The sequence below is a fragment of the Megalops cyprinoides genome, chromosome 13, assembly GCF_013368585.1.
Source record: "Megalops cyprinoides isolate fMegCyp1 chromosome 13, fMegCyp1.pri, whole genome shotgun sequence".
Classification (NCBI taxonomy): Eukaryota; Metazoa; Chordata; class Actinopteri; order Elopiformes; family Megalopidae; genus Megalops; species Megalops cyprinoides.
In genome coordinates, this window is record NC_050595.1 from 14475810 (window position 1) to 14497789 (window position 21980).

The following is a 21980-nucleotide window of genomic DNA, read 5'->3' on the forward strand; positions in this document are numbered from 1 at the left end:
CCATTCCTGGAAGAGATTGCTTTGTCTGATCTGGACTGACCCAATGACAACAAACCCCCTTTTGTTTTCATGTCAAGAAAGCTGCTTTGCAGTATTGAGAGAATAGGTAACAATTTAGTGTAGGCACAAGGTTTTTTTTTTTTTTAAGTTATTAGGCCGAGTAAGTTAGTGGTGAAAGGATCTGTCTGATTAAAGTGTTCCATGTCCCTGGAATCAAAGAAGCATTGAAATATTCTAATAGTTATGTAGCTAGCAATACATGGGTTAAACATGCAATGAGTCCTTCTGTATTAGATATATTGAATTTCAACATGTCTGATAGGAAAAACGTTTGTAGGTCAGGTACAGTGAAGAGTCTAGCTTGTTTGCATGCTTGATGGATTGGTAGCTGGCGGGCTCAGGACCCTTTCCGGTAGCCCTGCAACTGGTCACAGCAGAGTAACATGGGTTGGTCCTGTGGTCCTAAGTTGCCACCAAATGTAATCCTGTTTTGAAACTAAAATGATTTGGTGTGCACAAGTCAGATTCATTTCACATGAATCCAACTTATAGCAACATCTACAATAAATCCACCCATTATTGTCTTACAACACAAAATCCCGATCCAAACAAATCTGCTGTCATTTATGTTCACCTGAACGTGAACTTGATATTGCTGTCTTGTAAGGAATTGTAAACTGTGTTTATTATTACTACTACTACTGTAATAATAATAATAATAATAATAATCATAATCATCATCATCATGTCTGAAAAGGCAACATTTTTCCTCTACCAGTGGCTTTATTTCATTATGTTGTCTGTCTTATTTAGTCTGTTATTTTCATGCAGTGAACCTGTGAGGGGAAGTTGAACATTATTTATTTCAACTTCCCCTTCTTTGTGTCTTTGTGTCTGTGCTGTCTCCCGTGCACTGTGCATAACTGCTGGTGTCACAACGGTGAATGTTTATTCCAAGATATGGAAGCCTTATGCAGTATTTATACTTCATGGATGTTAGCCTCGAATCCATATTTATTTAGCCATTTTGTGAAAAAAAATCTATTTCTAGCCTTATAACATCTATGGGAAACCAGAATTCATTTCCGACAGGGTTTCTAGGAATGCACTGCGTCATAAAAGCTGGGACTGCATTATTGTAGAAATGTATTTTTGCTGCCTGTTGACATTATACTTCAGTGCTAACCATATTATTTTTCGTTTTTATTAAAGTTAGCTAGTTTACTGGTCATGATTCACAATAAAGATGGTGACCATTAGTTTGTACTATTAGTATCCTGTGTATATTCTAGTTTATATGGTGGCAGTATGTCAGAGTCAGTGTGTTAATGCCTTTGAGTTGCAGCTGGCTAGAATGAATGGTTGTCTCCATTAGCTGAAATGCTGATGTCAAAAAGTTTATTCACAAGAAGTGAGAGACCACTGTTGCAAGTTGAAGGCACTGGAGGATTTGCAATGAAGCAATCATCAAGAAAATTAAGATGGAGAAAAATCAGATGAAGAATTTGGGTATTTATTGTGTAAAAGGAAATTTTCTAAGGACTTAGAACTCACGGTTAGGGTCATCGTGGTCATTTCTGTAAGTGCCTAACTTTCAGTACTGCATTAGTGTGATGTATAACCCCCCACCCCCGCCTGTGATTGCCATCTCAACAATGACAGAGATCACATGATTTGACAGATTTTCTGAATGAGCCATTTTTGATTTGAATCAACTCATGTACAATTAGGATAACTTGCAAGAAGTGCAGAAATGTAGGATCTTTAATTATTGTATCAATAAGGAAAAGGCTTAACGTGGCTTAATGTTCCAAAATAGCGTCCAATGATCACCAAATTTGTCTGACATCTCACATGTCATCACCATCATCTCCTAACAAAAAAGCTGAACTAAAACCCAAGGAATATGGTAGTTAGGCCTACGTTACATTAAGCGCTGTCCTCTCCATTGCCGCCCATTATAGGCAAAGGAAAAAGCTACCTGGCTTAATACACCAAAAGTATGATCAAAGAAGACCAAATTTCTCTCACACATCTCTTAATGGGTTCCTATGGGGAAAACTTCAATGAAAATGTCAGTGTTTACATTAAACCCATGGGGTCGTCATATTAGTTCTTGAACGTGTTCACGATCAGAAACGTGTTAGAGAAGTGTAGTCCTGATACATTGCTGTTTTGGTCCATAATGCTAGGCCTATGTTAAGCTTTTTCCTTATAATGAGAGTCAATGGAGAAACGGCAATAGAGAAACAGCTTAACGTAAGATAGTTACCCCTTTCATTGGATGTCAGTTTTGCTTTTTTGATAGGAGATAGTGTTTATGTGAGAAGTCAGACAAATTTGGTGATCATTGATCACTGTTTTGGGACATTAAGCCATGTTAAGCTTTTTCCTTATAATGGGTATCAATGAAGAGGAAAATGCTCAACATGAGATAATGACCGGATTTTGGTTTTGATTTTTTGACAGGAGGAAGTGTTTCTGAAAAGAGATGTCCAAGAGAAATTTGGTGATCATTGATCGCAGTTCTGGAACATTAAGCCATGTTAAGCATTTTAGAATGTCCCCAGGAGTGTTAGCAAGGATGGTGCACTTTCAACTCCACCACCGAACCAAGAGACTAGGCGCTAGCACAACTACCGCCGTTGCTCCACCACCATGTGCTCCACATCAGGCAGCAGGTGCTAGCTTTAGCAGCATCACCAGAGCAGGCACTAACCCGCCTTCAAATCTAAATTGTGTGTTGTTGCTGGTATGGTACATTGCTAATAGAGGGGCGGCATATATTTTTTTCCACCTAGAGCGCCGGTCCTGTTTACAGGACAACCTGAATTGTCTTTTGACTTTGAACACAACACCCTAACAATTATGGACATTAGCAGCAATTCAATATGCACATGTTTCCAGGAATTTTGATAATGTACTTCAACTGAAATTCAGATTTAGGTCAAATTTGGTAGGTAGGATGTTTGTGGTATGCCTTCTCTGAACTGAATAAAAAGTTGATATAGCATAGCTGTCAGGGGTGAATCGATTTGCAGTATTGATTTTAATATGGAATTATGAGTAAACATCACTTGAAACCTAAGACATAACTAATACACCAGATTTTTTGATTGTTGAAGACATGTTTTAGACACAATATTGGACTGTTCCTTACTTTTTTCTTAAAGCTGTCTTCTAAACAAACTATATACTTACTATATTTAATCTAATAGTAACACTTGAAAGCTTTCACTCATCAAAATTTTGAAAACAGGCCCCTGGTTATTGCTGCTTGCTACTACTGAATATTGTCATGTGTTGTCAGGCCTTGTGAGAGTGTGGATGGCACATTGTGGAAAACACAAATGGAAAAGTGCTGGTGGTTAAGCCGGTATCCTGACATATGTTATACATGCATATACTGAACAGATATACTGTGGCATGAGCATAAAATCTCAGATCTGTACATTACAGATCAGTTAGTCCTTCCATTTCCTCAACAGATATGATAAACTGTACTGAGATAACATTTTCTTTCTCTGAGTCTGCCGTGCTGCGTGACCAAAGCTTACAAATCTGTTTTGGTGCCCTCTTCACGCTCACTCATTAACAGTTGAACACCTCCTGACCGAGGAACTATGTGACCTGACTGCAAAAATGCATCCTTCCTGATTACAGCTCTCTCATCATTTGGTTGTCAACCCCAAGTCCAAAAGTCAGGCCACCCTCCCTAAAAAAATTACTAAATTACATTTACATTTTGAATAAATACCAAAACCCATATTTTATGTAAATGCAGACAGTACTAGAGTAAATACTAAATAAAATAAATGCATTCAAATAAATTCATCCATATTTAAATTCAAATGCTAGAAGTAACACACAAGGAAAAAGACCAATTGAAGTAATTATATTTTGGTTTCACAGCTTATTCACCAAAACTATTACCAATTATAACAAATTTCACAGCATAATAATATGACAAAACTGTACTGATTGTCATCTCACTGGGGTACTAAAAACATGGAAAATTAACAAATAACTGAAATAAATAACAAATATCGTTCAAGACGAATACATGAAATTCTCAGGTCAATGTAACAGTGTGAGAGGTTTCAGATTGTTCATCAAGTACCCATTAGGCACCTTATATTCAGTCATGATATTTTTTTATTTTCCCAAAAGAACTGACACACTTCAATGTTTAGCTGACAGATGTCCTGATTCCATGCATTATTCAATCCATTTATATTACTAATTTTTCTCTCTTAGCACATGCCTTCTTTTCACTTTTCACCCTTTATTTACTGAAACATCAGAGAGTGACATTTTAAACTAAAGGTGTCCATTCTGCGGTGCACAAACAGCCCCGACTCTCCTGTTTTAAAGGAGGAGGCAGGATGATTGAATTGTGTAGATGACTCAGGCTGGTTCGTGTGGCCCTTTGCTTCTCAGAGGCTGTTGTAGCGATCCACTCTCACTGTGGCATGACGAATCTGTTCAATGTGCCATGTAGGGGGCAGCCAGCTCACAAACAACCTTTTCTTAACAGGTCAGGCTCAATTATCACTCCCCTGAAACTCACATCCTTGCTTTACCTTTTGTTTGTTTGTCAAGTTTTGGGATTCGGAAAGGCATAATTTGTCACAACCATAATACATATACGGGGGTTTAGCGTAGTCGCTAAAATAAAGCTTCAAGGTTTGAATGCAACATAATCTCTAAGTGCTCTGATAAAACTATTAGATGCCTACAAAATGTCACCTAGCCTGAGTTTACATGCTTAGAAGCCTGACAGAAATTAGTTTGAACTGCTGAACTTCCTTCCTGAGTTACTAAGCACAAATATGCAATCAGGTTGCAGCTATTTGGGACTTTAGTGTATGCTCGGAAATTAAGATACTCATTCCCCTCAAGAAAATCCACAGGTTCAGAGTCTAAGGGAATGGAGAGACATCCTGTGTCATGTAATTTGTATTGACTCTATAGGTAGGTCTTTATAGATAAACTAGATTTACTGTATCAAATCACGAAAGATCCTTCAGATATGAGGCTTTGGCACATAGAGTTGAGTTGATGCTACAGTGATCTCACAATAAGCACTAATTCCTTTCTCTTTTCCCCCTTTTTGCCTAGTCAAAATTTTACATCAGCATTTTGTATTTTTTTTTCCCATAAATGTGCATAAGCATTGGGATGTGCAGTAAACTTGTAAGAGCACCCTTTGGTTGAGGTTCACAACTTGATTAATTAACAATTGTATGTTACTGTGAAAGACTGAAACTGAAATGTGCTTGTTCGTTTTCATTGTCAGCACATAGAAATATATTGTATCCAGCAGCACTTCAACCAAGTGTCATGCATGTCCGCAGGAAGGTGGCAAACATGCCATTTTCAAATAAAAGCACAAAAAGCAGAGAAAGATGCTAAAAGAAGATGCCTGTTCGTAAGCGCCCCCCAGCAAAATTCTGCATATACAAAATCTTATTTTAAGCGTAGAATATTCTTAAAACACAATCCAAAACAGCAACTCAGATTTCTATGAACTAGTGTAACTATGTGCATACCAATTTTCAGCTGTCCACATGTAACTGTTCACCAGAAATCTCATACTGAATACGTTGTGTCTTTCTCTAGTGTTTACAAGTGGAGCATGCCACCTCCGAATGATTTACGATGTTAATGTTTACGATGCAAGATGATTTCGGATTTTGTCATAGAAAATTCATTTACCATCACAGCAACTACACAACACTGTTGAACAGTTTCCCTTTTGTCAGTAAAGTTGTTTATTTGCTTGCTCACGTGTACTGCAACATGTATTCATTTCCATCGTAACCAGAACGTAAGATTCTCAAACTCTTTGTGACCACAGAATGTAAAGTTTTCAGATAACTTGTTTTACAGTGTAGTAGTACAAATCGTTTGAAAATGAACTTAAACTTGGATCTGCACAAATTAACACTGACATAACACAAGACCAGCTACTGACAAAGCATGGCTTCAACTTACACCAAGCTGAATGATGGGAAAGACATGCCATGAGTTTTATCAAACTTGAGTTAAGAACAGTGAGCTACTTTTTTTCTTTTCATAAGTCAAATACTCCTCTGTTCTTCTATCACATGTGAGTATGAAACAACACTCAAAAGGTTAGTAGAGTAACACATGCTTATGGGGCAGGCACTGACAATGGAAATTTAGTGCTGAAAAAAAAAATGCCCCCATTGTTAACTCATTATGTTATACTTAAATTCAAAGGTTTGGTGTAACACCATGATTCTTAATTACTGTCACATGTTGCACACCACATTTCAGAAAAAAATAAACTTGCCCTTTCTGCTGCATAACCTACAGGGGATTATGTTTTTTGTTCTTCTTGTTCTTGTTTTTGTATTCCACAGAATTATTTGAGAATATGTGAAGCACTTACATAAAGTTTTAAATTATTCACTTCTTTATGTAGCTTAAACAGAGGTTTGAAATATAAATGTCTTATGTAAGCTCTTGTTTTATTAAAGAAGTTGAAGTGTCAGTAGTGTGTGTGTGTGTGTGTGTGTCCAAGTGTAGGCTTATAATTACTTAAGACAACTGGTCTATTTATAGTCATACAACCCACAACATTTACATCATGCTAAACATAAAACTAAATAAATAATAAGAAAAAAAACATGTATTCTCTTGGCCCACCTACACTTTGTCAAATGACTGTATAATAAGGATATACTGGGCAACTTTGATGTTGAGCGTGATTAATACACTTCACATCTCTGTTACATTCACCCATGAGTTCAAACAAAGACATGAGCACAAAAATTCAAAATCTGGCAAAGTTTGATACCCAATGTTAAATATTTTGATATAGTTCCTTAGAAGTTACCTAATTACCAAATTTCAATTAAACAATGTCACTCTGTTAAGGAAAGTAATTATATCAATTAATGATGGGAAGGCATGTCCGGAAATAATACAAAGTTATAAGTGTCCTCATAGGTACACTACGGGTTTATTCTAACAATAAATATATCCATCACAATGACCATACATTCCACTCATGGCAGAGAAACACAACTGTTTGAAGAAAAAACACTATTGGTGAGGCTGTTTGTAAGTTTTTATCCAGCACAGCATAGTGAAGCTCTGATTCATGTAAAGACTAGAGCTCTTTCTTGCATTTTGCTTGACCTATATTCATATTATTAAGGCCCTAAAGCAGCACTTTAACAATTAGAAGGCTTTGTGCCTGCTTTTTCCCCTCATTCGTTCCGTTGTGTGTTAGTGGCGGTGTCTGGTCCCATTGACCACTTTCCTCAGAGGCCTTGCAGGCTTCTGCCTGCTCAACCCTCACACAACTGTTGTGTCTCGTAGAACACCAACCTGTCACTTCCTTACAGCACTGCCCTGGATTACTCACTTATCCATCCACAATATTTTTGTTCATGTTTCAATATTCCTAACAGTAATATTTTGAATGAGAATTCAATTATTTTTATCATTCTAAAACAAATCATTACTGATCAGTGATAAAAACATACAAGAATTGTGTTTAGTTAACTTTATATTCATGTTTTTATTTAACAAATTAACAGCAATACATTACTCTTATGACAAGTTATTTTTCTCAGATAATTTGTCAACAAACTAAATTATTGAATTATTCAATTATTACGAATCACTGAGTCACAAGGGCTAATAATCTATTCGGTTGTTTTAATAAAAGGTTTATCATTGCGGTAACCTGATAGAAATGTAGGCACTGCAGTTGTAAAAGCATGTATGGAATTTCCGTAGCTATAGATGGTAACAAAAAGGCCACAGTCCTGATTACCATGTCATTACGGTGAAGAATAAAATGATGTCATAATGTTATACTGGCCCTGTAACAGCTAGCAGCATCTGGTCTTAAGCAGGTGCAGAGAGTACTGTAGGCTTTGGCCGTTATCCTATATCATCATGTATTGCAATATTTGTTGGTCCTTGTGAGCCCTTCACATATCACCACACATAGTTAAACTTTTTTTTTTTTTCACACTTCCCCAAACTAGTTGTAGCTCCTCCCCAGACTCTGGTGGTATGTGTGAATCCAAGTCGCTTAAATTTTTCTTGCTGAAAGTCATCCAAATGCTATGGACAATAATTTGCTAGTTTGTTATAATACATGAATAAGTACCGGGCAACATCAACCAGTTGAGAAAACTAAGCTGTAATAAGGAGTTGGTAATAGAACTCACTACGTGGCTTGTTATATTTGTATTGTTCTGTAAGTCTATTGACCTCAATGTCAAAAATGAGCCCTGTGACACAATAGTGGATGTCAGTGCTGTTGGGCTGCTTGATTAAAACTTTCACTTTTTGCTACTTCATAAACATTAACTGAGGGAATTTTCTCTTGTGACCCTGTAGAGAAACTGCTGCAGTCCATTCTGGGTTCTGACTCAGTCATTGAGATACATTGCAGAATTTTCTGGCTGGGAAGGACCAGGAAGACCCCCCATAAGCAGCTGTGAAAGGTGGGCAGCACAGAAAAACTGCATACCTTACAGAACACTGACACTACACGGTCGATATCATCTGCTTCCACCGTCACAGGAAGAAAGTCATTGGTCAAGAGCTAAGAGCTGATTGATTACAGGACCCAATGTCACCCACCTCTTTCCTTTTTTAGACAAAAATATACACAAATGGCCTAATGTTGAGCACACAGAAACCATAGATTTTGCGAACTGAAACAGAATGTATATGCAATATATAATATATATACACTTTGTCATATAAAACAATATCAAAAATGCCTCACACATGTTGTAGGCTTGTGTCATGGGTCACTAGTTTTTTTTTTTCTTCTTCTAGGCAGAGTCTCAACCTGGACTGGTCACTAATTGGAACAGGTAGGTGCAACAGAAATGTATAGTGGCAAAAGACAATTTTCAATGTATTACCTAAAATATGTATTTCCAGTGTAGATCCAGGCCTTGAAATCCATGAGGGTGCTCGCAAACTTCCAGTTTCTTCTTTTGCTTATTTTTCTTGCTCCACAGCATGACCTGATTTGATCAAATCTGCACCTATCATAGCCCACAAATGTGCATAAAAAACTTTTATGGCCCTAGGCCCAAGGCCACACACAGCTTCCAAATGCGTTTTCCACACATGCAAATAACTTTTCACAGCATTCACTCAATCATCTCATATTTGGCACATTTCCAATTACGGACTTCACATGTGCACAGAAGGCCTAAGAGAGTACATGTTTTACATACCTTCTCACAGCACTGCTTAACAGGGCTTGAGTGCCACATTCATTGTTTATAGTGTCTAGTTTTTTTGTGAAATACTTTGCCCTGGGCTACACCCATTATCACTGGCAAATGCATTGTTCGCACTTCAGTAATTTCTGACAGCATTCACTCATTGATCTCAGATTTGGCACGCTTATCAAGCTTCGACTGTGATCTGCACTCACTTGTTGTCAAACTTAGGATGAAGTTTGGGCTAAAAATGGTAACAACATGCCAACTAAGAGCTAGAGCATAGGGCAAATACATGTATTCCTGTTTATTTTCGGTTCTCTGTTTAACTAACTCAAATTTTGCATTAACTATTGTAATATGAAGCGCAAACTTCATGACAACATGATCCCCTTTAAAAAGCCTTGTATAAAAACAGCCATGTACAATGCCTCTGATATTTTCCAAACAGAAATAAAAGCATGGCAACCAGAATGATTTGCCATGCCCCTGTCTGCAAACAAAACAAAATTGAAAACATACAGTGAGCCCCAAATATATAGACAACATACATCTCAATGTGATTAATATCATACCATATATATTGCCAAGGCTGACACAATGTATATACTAAATTGACTGTAACACTCTGAAATGGCATTGGCTGAGAGGAAGGAAATTAACATGGGACTACATCAACCACAAATGCTCTTGAGTACATAACCTCCCTGCAGTTACATATGATTTGCTCTTTAGAAATATCAAGAAAAGGAAAATATAAAGAGATCGTTTAAAATTGTTTTCATAAAATGGACAGCATGAGATAAAATACTGCATGTGCTTTGCAAAAAAACAGGTTTAAGGGAACATCTACATTCCAATGCACATGTTGAAAATTTCAACATTAGGGTAACAATCACAGTGGCAACTGGTAATTAATTGTTCTACTGCACAACAACGTATCCTTTCACACATGAAAAAAAAAAGACATTCACAGTTTTACAGTAATAGCTCAGAAATATTTCTGGACAGTAACGAAATGGTCTCCAGAGCTCAAGTGCATTTTTTTACAGTGCACATCTTTGGGTGGCTTTACCTCTGAGTTTAAAGCTAGTTTATTCAAATGAGTTTTTGTCTACTCTTTTTTTTTTAAGTGAACTTCAAAACATGAGGGAAAACGGAAAGTGTGGTGTTCTCCCGGATGCTGTTCCCAGTCCGACTTCATCTGAGGTAACAGTGCAGGCACAGAGGATGTCAGAAGTCATCACTTACGAGCTGCTCTTCTGGACTATGTGTGTGTGAAGTGTGACGTGCTGCCTTTCCACAAATCTGTGTGTTCAGAATGCTAGTCAAGCTTGAAATATTCCCTAGCGCTGACCTGCCCTGTTCTTCTACCTGCGTCACTGGTGCTCAAGACGAGTTGCTGATTGATTGCTTTCAGCAGGGGAGCAGAGATGAAAATATCTACAGGACATGTGCAAAGAAAAAAGAACATACACAGCAACTACCTGAGGCAAAGCCTTTGAGGAATTCCACTTTATTTGGAATGTTGTATATGTTCTGACTGCTTCAGCCTATACCTTCATGAATTTACTTAATTAAGAACAGTTGTTTTGGGTCACTGCGTTTAAAAAACCTGGATAAATAAACATAAAACAGAGAAGGAAAAGGCAACTAACCTAAATTATTTAAAACGTTTGAAGGATTGTTGCTACCCATATGCTTTTCTGTATATTTCCATTGCCATAGCCTAATTGAAGGATGCCCTTATACTTCCATCCATTGTTTATTTATGGTCTTTACCCTAACCATAGATCCATTTCTGTTCATGACCACTGAAAAAAAAATAAATTGCTAACAAAAAGCTAATTACACTCAAATGAATGACAATGACTCTTCACTTTTAACTGGGTGTTGCATGGTTTCTGTTCACAAAATTAACAATCTTGGTATGGATGGTATGTATTTTCACTGAATTAAGCTTCTTTTGGAAGCTAATGACTAGTACTGGTGTATGGTATTCTGCAAAAAGTGTTGCAAAGGGAGGCACAATACAAAAAAAAAAAAAAATCAACGCAGTTCAGGCACATCTGTTGGGGTTGACAGTATGCAAACAAATTAAAACTCCAAATTATAACTCTGGCCCACAGATGTATGCTGGATGCAACAAAGAACCCTGTTACACATACTTTATGACTGTGAAATGACACATACACTATGGCTCAGTGTAATTACTTCCTTGATCGATGTAGACAACACCACTGCATTGCACTGTGTGTACTGGGGATTATAAAGGAAGAGGCAGGTTTGACTAAGAAACAAAAATGATGGTGCAAACAAAACAAGCCTAAGAGGTACTTCAGCACCAGAAGGATAACTAGGCCTAACTCTTTTGGAGATAGGAGAGGAGAATATAGGAGAAATGACCACTAAGATGTACAATGACCAGCTTATGTGCAGTGAACAGTAGGTATAAAATGTTCCTAAATACACAGTGTCTTTATATGTAACTAGAGGGATGGAAAAAAAAACAAAGTGAGGGGTGGCAGTGTAGCATAGTGGAAAGGTGCAGGGCTTATAACCAAAAGGATACTGGTTCAGTTCCCCTCTGGGGCACTGCTGCTGTACCCTTGGGCAAGGTACCTAACCCACACTTGCCTCATTAATTATCCAGCTGTATAAATGGATAACATGTAAACATTGTAACCTATGTAAGATGCTCTGGACGAGAGTGTCTGCTAAATGACAATAATGTAATGTAATTTTATCTCTGTAAATAACCCATGACACAGAATATTTGACTGCTACTGGTGTGTGTACCTGATAAACTTAATAGTAAAATTTGGAATCTGATACCTATTCCTTGTGATGAGTGCTACTCTTACTTTAGGAGTCCACACAAACCTTCATTTGGGACAGAGCCCTTAACTAAATGCACCCCATAAGGTAAAAAAACAAATCACAGTGTTGATCCGTAGTGCTCGCAATTACACACATATGTAACCATTGTGACTTTTTGTAGTACACAACTGACAGGTGATTGTGAGTATCCCAACTGACTGCACTATGTATTGGAAGGACACAGAGGCAAAGATGGACAAGGGTCCTGTGACTTATATAGCAACGCGTGAACAAACAATGGAAACAAGTTCCACATCCCCAGGCATGCAGAGATGTTTCCGGTGTTCTTTCTTGGAAATCAAGATGCAACCACTCTGGGATTTATACACTTGCTGACATCCCTTTTACTATATTTACTTACTCAGGGAGCTAATGACAAGTAAGACAAAAGTAGTTACAGATTTAAAAATGGACTCTTAGTTGTCTTCAACAGGCATGCTTCATTTATCTTTATGTCTTTAGCTTCTTCCCTCGCTTGTTATAGATGTAAGAAGGTCTGCTCAAGCAATATTTACATTGTGCTTGTCTGTCAGTGTTTTAGAATTTGACCAATGACGACTATTTACTAGATTGATTATTGCCATTCACACAGAGGGAGGAATCAATAAGCCCACAAGACAGCTACTCTCTGCATTTTTTTTTTCAGTTTCATACTGTATGATTGGTGATTGCACTTTGCATAGATTTTTTAACTCTATTTTTTATAACAACCAATGCTCTCACTGATTAACATTGTCCATTAGCAGACGGCTTTTCCACATGTATTTTACATTACCATTTATTTTAACTGTCGGAAATGACACTCTGGTTTCCACCTGCTCTTAAATGGAATAAACACTAGGGCACAAATATCAAGTACATTGTGCCCAAAATAACACAGCACCTTGAATACTCACAACCATGCCCTAAATATTATGACTACCACGCATCATCCTAAAACACTGGGTGGAATGCACTTGCTGTTGGGACAAAAATTGCAATCTCTGTGCTGCTGCCAGTTTTGCCGACTGCACTGATAGCAAAGTAGTAAACACAACTGCACTGCTGACAGCAACATATTTTTGCAAGAATCAGGTCATTAACAACTAAAATAGTTCTAACGGATTCTCATTTTTAGGGCACTATTAATGCAATGCATTTGATTTAAAAGCACTCATTGAGTTTCAGAGCTAAAATTTTCTGAAGTGAAAGCAAATACAATATTGGGTGAAGTGACTTTAATGTATCAGGGAGCATGAGATAAAATAAACTCAAAATGACCTCTATCCCATGACCCTATTTCACCCTCAAATTTGTTCCAGTGCACAAGGTAAACAGCCACACTGGTTAGCGGGTGGCTAATTAGTTCCATATCAACAGTACAATCTAATCGCCTTTCTTGGGGCAGGATGAACTGTCAGAAAACCAATCACGCATAAAGGGAAGACAATCTTGATCTGCACTGCAATTTGCTTCTGAATATACAGGACATCTCTACTAATGCGTTCTATGGGAGGCTAGGGCTGCCAGGCCATTCGCATCTGCTGAATTAGCATATCATGCTTCAGTCTTTCGAGGTTTGACCATGAAGAGTGCTGCCCCCTCCCCGTTACCATTTGAGTTTTTGCAAATGCAATCGACTCTCATTATAACACCTATCTTCTCAAAACAGAAAGGACAGATTTGCCAGTGAATGGAGAAATGGGCTCATTTGCAACATGAGGGTCACATTGCCAAGGTCGAGATGTTTGCTTTTTTGCTCAAATACACCAACTCCAGCATGCAGGACAGTGCAGAGGTAGGGAACATATATTATGGGTTCATATGCATTCGTGTATGTGCATGTATATGTATGTTTGTGTGCATTATATCATTTTATATTATATATATATGGGGCACTTTTACATAGTGAATCCACTTTTGTTCAAGTAGCAGAAAATTCATAGATTTTTCATAGACTGCAAACTACAGTCTCCCTGATAGGTTAGGAGTTGATCACCTATAAGCATTGGCTCTTTATCCACACATCCAAGATGATGTGTAAGCTCAGGTAAGTGGATGCCAAGTCTAAATTAAACGGGTACAGCTCTTCTACAGTTGAGAAAGACTTCCTCTTGCCTAGCTTCCCTCATAACTATAGGACCCCAAAAAAATCTCTCCACCATGCTTTATTTATTAATCTTACTTAGCTCTGTCATATCAGATGAGACATCTAGTAATCAAAAGAATCACACATTCATCCAGGCATGCAAATCATCTTTGCTTTTCATTTCCCTTCCAACTGGTCAACTGTTATTTAACAGAAGGTACTGATATCATTATTGACGTGGACCACTGTATGGGGGATGTACCAAAGATAGCATTTAAAATCTGGTCAAGATGCCACAAGAAAGCAAGGGAACTGACTTCCCATAACAGGGGCATTTTTTGTATATAAGGTACACTTTATTACTCAGGTTCTCAGCCAGAAGGTCTGTAAGCTTATTGTCCTCATTTTATTTTTTTTCCAAAAAACATAAAAGCAAGATGTTACTTTTCTACTTCACACGTTTGAGGTGTGATCTGAGGTTGATTATTGTCATTTGAATTGCTAGGAATACGATCAAATAATCTGTAAAATATTACATATTTAATGTCAACTCCCTTATAAATGTTTGCCCCTTTCTACACCACATGTTGGGGGGGGTCTGGGGGTATATGTCATTACAACACTTCAGCAAATATTACTGGAGCCATTTAACCTGCTGCAGCAGTATGGTAACCATGGTTTTAATTTGGCACTAATTCTTGAGGTTGCAATAGGGAGCACTGACATTTTAAGTAACTAGTGAAAAGTAAAATGTATTGAAGTTTATCAGTATTAAAATTAAAATGTCAGCAAAGAATCCAGTGAGATTGACTTTGCCTTACTGCATATATTTTTAGACTTGATGAACATTTAGGCTAATTGCAAATGACTGTTTTCAGTCCAATGAGAACTTCAAAGCAATTCTGTAGAAATATATTTATTTAAATATTTTCACTAGTTCTCTGATACACAGGAGGAGGTAAACAGGGTGTATTACAACGCTTACTGAAGTCAACACAGGTCTGGTGCCACAGGGAGTGAGGGGCTGTAGGGGCTCAGCCTGTCGATAGCCTCCATACCTGCTGTGATGTGTGAGGAGGGGATAAAATGGACTGAAATATTCCATATTGTATGGATGTTAATATCAGTAAAGTACATAACATTTGCATAGAAATAGCTGTTGTTGGCTGCCTAGAAGCAAGGTAGCTAGTTACCATTAGCTACCTACTTAGCAAAATAACTAGTTAGATTTAATGATGTAACACTGTGCCATTAAACTTAAATTTGACAATAAAATGTTGATCTGAAAGGAGCTATTCTATTCAGTCAAATCTAGTAGCTAGTACTGTGTAACTTGGTATGGGGGCTTATAGTTAAGTACAATCAAGCAATCAAGTCATGATTACATTTTCATACATTACATGAATATATTTTCATCCTATTACCAAGTCTATAGCTACAATAATTTTCATAGTTTTTTTTTCAACTTCAAGCCATAAATCAGTCGTCAAGAACAGAATGACCATTTGTATAGAAGGTTGCATGAATCCACTGATCAAACAGAAGTGAACATTTAAAGAAAATCAGCTCACACAGAAACAAAAGTCTCGACGATGGCAACCAGCTACACATATGAGTTTATGCACTCTTATGCTTCAGTCTGCTTAGCCTTTTATTAGTAATACTATTAAATATGACCACTCAGCTACTCATCAACACTTTTACTCTTAGTTAAAGATAATGGCCTAATAGACTTCAGGCTTTAAATGTAAGTCAAAAAAAGAGCTCATGAGTTTCATAAGTTTACAAGCTCTAATTTTTCATATGCAGTAATGTAAGCTCACTTGAAATTCTTTTGCGGTTCTCTCACAAACAATGCATTAATGCAGCCTTTTTGGAAGGAAAATGGCTCTGCTCTTTTCTGCCTTGAGTTCCAAAAGGGAAAATCTAGTCTTTTACATGAAATGAGCTCCATGCATTTAGGACAATATAACAGGCTTTGCAATATGATTTGCCAGATAATCAACAGGCTATAAAATATCAGCCGTCAAATGGTTATCAATATAAACATTGCTTTTTTAATGGTTTACTAAAAAAACAAGGTACTTCACATTACAGTGAGTACAAGATTGTGATAAAATTATTAAAGAACTTTCTTCTTTGTGCATTTTCCCCCTTTTTCTCCTCAACTTTTGTGGTTGCTACTTGTAGATAGTAAGCTTTCCTCTCTGCAGGAGTGCCTGGTGGGGCGAATGCAATTCTACATTACACTGGCACACCAACGAGACGGTTTTTTTCATGCTAAAAGCACACTGCAGTGAAGTGGGCGCTAATTGGAGGAAAGGTGCTACTCCGTTGATGTCATTCAAGCAACTCACATTTACCAGCTTCAAGGGTGTAGTGACAAGGAGATGCTGGCCAACCCACCCACCCCCACCACCAGTAGAACAAAGGCTTTTTTTTTCTGCCATTGTGGTCTCCTGGTCATTGTCAGCAAATGATGCAGCTGCTTACGGTGGGCTGTAGGGCTCAGCTTGCGCTTGTGCTTTTACCATATGAGCCACTTGGGAGCCACGTCTGCAAAAAATACATTCTGACTATTATGTATTGCCTACTTACAAGTAGAAACCATTGAAAGAGGTAAACATGGAACATTATGTTCAATTAATTTTATCTCTGGTGTTACAAAAAAAACGTCATAAACCTCTTAATGTCACAAGATTTCACTATATGGGAAAGAGGGTATGGAGCAGGTTACTGTGTAATGTAAATATTTCCTTTTTGAAACACAAATATGTTTCTTGTGTTTTGAAGTGGTGTAATACCAAAGCTTTTACAGCTATAGGCAAAAGGCTTGCAGTTCCAGACGCCACTAAATAAGAGTATTTCTCCCCAGTTCACCCACAGAGCTGCATTTGTACAATTATGTAAGAAGTGTAGATTAATATCATTTTAATACTTTGCTTCAAGCCTATGCAACAGAGGCATTAAAAAGTGATGTGATGAGAAAAAGGATAAAATGCACACCAACTCTTGCATGTGGAGGCACTGCGTAGGCTGTTGGGCCTTTTATACAGGCTTCCAATAATATTGGCTAATTGCTAGATTTCTCCAGCTTCTCTCACTTCTCATTTTGAGTGGGTGTCAAAGGGTTTATTGCTGGGGTATATTGCTGCTGACGGAATTGTATGTTCTGAATTTTTTTTTTATTCTCTCTCCTACATGTGTTTCTGTAGCAGCAATTCCCCTGAGAGAGGTTTCCCCAGAATTGACGTCAAAGGATTCCTACCCACGCTGCAGAATTAGGAACATCTCATTTTCATCCTCCCTCATGCACACAAACTCTCTCTTATTAAACGATATGAGCTTGAGGCACCTTTCTCTCCTCTTTAACTCTTCAGGGCACTCATGATCCCCCCCCCCCCTCCTGCACTGAGCCAGTAACTCAAAGAGGCAGTGTTCCCTCTTGGTGAAGTCGTGGGCTGCCCTGAAAAATGAGATGCAGGCCTACCCGCCAGGCGTGGGTGTCCGGGGTTCCTTTCTCTATGACTAAGACTAAATGTGGATGGATGGTGAGATAAGGGGCTTTGGCAGTTTTTTAGTGATAAACGTTTGTCAGGAAAGAGGGGATGGAGGGTGTACTTTATTGTTTACAATAACAGAGGATATTCTTTCATCGAACCAACCATCTTGGATTAAAAAAAAACAGTAAAACAATACAGCAGACCTACACAAATATAACAGAAAAGGCTTTTGTATATGAAACTTTTAAAGACTCACTGACATCCTTGCACAGAGTCAGTGGTGGTGCATATCTGAGCTGATTCATCACTGGAATAATGAATAGACTATTATTTCCTGATTATTATTTTCTTTTGGTATGATTAGAAGACAGGCTTAGGTTCTAGGGACCTTGTCCTGTCTGTTGAACTGGCCACTAGGCCCTCATGCAATACTGAATGACACTCCTCAGTAAGAGAAAGACCACACTTACTTGTGCTCTTCAGATAGCTGCTGCATCATTTGAAAAGCCGCAGGGTCACGGTCTAGAGTGTACACTCTCACATCAGGCACGGCACTCAAAATAGCCTTGGTATGACCTCCAGCTCCAAAGGTCATGTCCAGGAAAACCTTGAAATAAAGCAAATGTATACAAATTGTTCAGATCTTTGCAAAAACAGAAAATGGACAACAGTTGTGTGTGGTATCTGGCCACATTCATTGTTACTGTATAATTACATGATGAAGAGGGCTCAGATGCTGAAGAGATGTTTCTCAGTCTACAATGACAAGCTTAAGCCAAAATGAAATCATATGGTGAATAGGCTTTAAACTCATTGAGTTGTAGGGCAGAAACTAAACGACAAAATGTTTCACCTACTGATTTTCTGTGACTGTTGAATATCTAATACATTGACGTGCTGTGTCTCATGTGCTACAACATACGGTAGTTGAGGTGTCAGAGAATTTTCATAATGCAGGTAACTGCCAAAATAAAGGAAACACTTGAACAAATGAATTGTACTAAGTACATTGAAAGAAGGTGCTTTCACACAGGTGTGGCTCCTGAATTAATTAAGCATTTAACACCTCATCATGTAAAGGGTCATGTATAAAGCAGACCCAACTGCCTGGCTACTATGGCTAGAAAAGGAGATCTCAGTGAGCAGACCATGAGCAGGCAGCTTCATCAAGAACAGGCTGTCAAGACATTCAAAGAGAGGAATCCTATGGTCAGGCTGCAGTGCATAAACCCTTTATTACACATAAAAATGCACATTTGTCAGTAAAGTGGTCTACTGAGCAGTGGGAAAAAGTCACATGGTCAGATGAGTCATCCTTCACCCTGTTCTCAATAAGTGGACAAGTGTACGTGTGGTGCACACCAAAGGAAACCAACAGGCCAGAGCGATTGTTTCCCGTGGCTCTGGTGGCTCTGTCATGGTGTGGGGTGCATTTTCCTGGCATGGTTTAGGACTACCCAACCTCTTAGATGACAAGGTAAACAAAAATAAATATGAAGCCATTCTGAGTGATGACCTTAATCCTATGGTAAAGCATTTCTATTCTCATGGCAGTGGTCTCTTCCAGAATGATAATGCCCCCATCCACAGGACATGAGTGGTCACTGAATGGTTTGATGAGCATGAAAACGATGTAAACCATATGCCATGACTGTCTCAGGCATCCGATCTCAATCCAGTTAAACATTTATGGGACAATCTGTAGCAGCAGCTGAGACAGTTTTCCACCACCATCAAAAAACCTCTTATAGTGTTCAGAATACCCTTTTATCGCACTTTATGTTCGTGTTTCCTTTATTTCGACAGTAATCCGAAGCTACATTTTGGAAATTTCATTGATATTCAACTGTAAAGAAAAATATTGTCCTTAGTCCCTTTTCCCTAGCAGGTGAGAGAAAGCATAACACATGTTATTTTTTAGAAATTCAGATAATAATCATATTAGTCAATGATATTGAAATGACTATCAGGTAAACAGGTTGAAAGATTTAAGTGCCACGTAATGATTTCACAGAAAAAAAAAACACTGTAGAGAGTGTACTTAAAATAAAAAGAACTCAAAAATAGATATTGGTTACTTGTGTAACCAGTTAACCAGACTGTGTTACTACGTCTTTAAGTGGTTATAAAAGCACCCCCCCCCCAACACACACGCACGCACACTACCAAGGCTGTCCTCTATTCTCACCCAAAAGTCAATGCGTGAGTCATCCTGCTCCCCTTGAAAGATCTCCACTCATCTCCACAGTCTGTTGTCCGAGTTACACCCCAGTCTCAATTCCCTGAGCACCCTACTCCCACACATCACACAATATGTGTACTGAGAAATAAATGCCACTGAACAATAAAGGAAAATCCTCAAAAGTATACCATATAAATATTTACAATTAGTCTAGCTGCCAATCTCTGGACGGGCTTTAAAACAGCGTATGATGCACACCCATGTCGCATTGATAGTGTATTGAGAGGATGCATCATATAGCTTTGTTTAAGGATCTTACACCTCCACATATATACTGAATATGGAATATTTTAAAGACGTTCCACACAATTAGTATTCATTTCTTGTGTTCGGACTCATAGGAGCCGTGTTGTCCAAATAGACATTGAAGGCCAATATCTCATTTACATCACAAGGCCACATGGCACATATCAGGGTAATTAACAGATTTTACTGGATATGTGTCATTATCGCCATGCTATGTAACAGTGACGGCCACAGGAAAAAAAAAAATGTTATGAGACACTGTTTTAATTTGATCCTGTTTCAGAGCTTGAGAACTTTCATTTCTGTGCTATCACCTCATGGGAAATGTTCTGAGTGTATGAGTCACTTGCCTTTTGATTTGTTACTGTTAAACAAAAGTTTACATCCAACTTTCTTTACAGACTTTTTAATTAAGGTGGGAACCAAGATCCCTCGCCAAACATTTCTTTTTTTGTGTTTGTATTTAAAATGAATTAAAATGTAAAGAACAATTAAATGATTGCTGTTATACTGATATGCTGTTGTCATTCAAACGTTTTTTGAGATACTCATTTACAAGACAGCTGTTTTGGACAGTGCGTGGTGTTTCAAGCTCAGTAAACAACCTCCTCCTCTGGAACATGTAATCACCTGCAGGTGTGCAGCTACTGTTTGTTTACACTCCAAAGAACACCCTCATGAAAACACAATGCACATTCCTTAAAGAAAGAACACCCCGTATGTCACATAACATTTAATATACCTAAAAAGTATCAAAATGAATGATACATATGAAATGATAATGATGGGGGTTGGTGGCGATTACAGTTCTTACTGTAGGAATGCATCCTTTAAATTCAAGGGCTACTATTTTCTTCACAATGTGTTAATATTTGCAAAAAAAAAACAAAAAAACAGAAAAACCTTTTGAACCTGCAGGATTTATTAATAGAACTGTGAACGATGAAACTTGCGTTTTAATTACTTTATTAGTTTTCTGGGAAACACATGTAAGAATTTTTTTTCAAACCCTGCGCAACCAATTTTTCCACCTATTTCTTCCACAACCATGGAACTGCAAACGTAGGTGAGGAATGGAAAAAAAAAAAAAAAAAATCTAAACCAAATTTTAATTTTGATAAAGTGATCACCCATTGAGCAATCACAGTTCTTACCCTGTTACATTTTCAAAGATGCCAGACTCATGGATCTGGAAATGGTACTGGAACATCATCCACAAGACAAACCTCATCCCTGTCCACTATTACTGGAGGGGGACATATCTATATGTTTTACATTCACATGCATGTACATTTTGTCACTCAGCAGACAGTCTTATTCAGAGCGATGCACAAGATCTCAGGTATTATCTGACATCTGACGCTGAATACTATAGCATCTAACATGTAAAATATTTTGAGAATTTGTGCTGTTTATTTAAGTGCTTGGATGGCCATGGCATCCAAAAAACAACCATCTAAAGACAGGGAAAGCATGAAGAATGTAGGAGAAACTAAAGGCAAATCAGAAATGCCACTATGATTGTGACTGGACATGTTTGTGATCAGACAACTGCCCTACAGCATTGTAGACTACACAGTACAAAATATAATGGTGACACTGAGAAATAATTAATCTGAGTATAATTATTATTTTATGTTTGAAATAACTTATAAAGACATGGACAATACAGCAGCACTGAGGTCTACAAAGCATTTGTGATTCACACAGTGATATTCATAATTAAGAAGCCATTTTTATTTTATTTAATATTTTTCAATACAAATTAGATATAAATGTATTATTGTCATGGATCAGAATGCAATATC

At 37.7% G+C, this 21980-nt stretch overlaps 1 protein-coding gene across 1 annotated transcript in view; it reads right to left on the minus strand.

Moving 5' to 3' along the window:
* mettl15 (methyltransferase like 15) overlaps positions 1–21980 on the minus strand; it is a 100310-nt gene that overhangs the window by 23577 nt on the left and 54753 nt on the right. The window contains exon 3 of the mRNA XM_036544451.1: positions 18155–18291. Coding sequence (XP_036400344.1) covers positions 18155–18291 — 137 coding nt within the window. The remainder of the gene's footprint in view (positions 1–18154; positions 18292–21980) is intronic.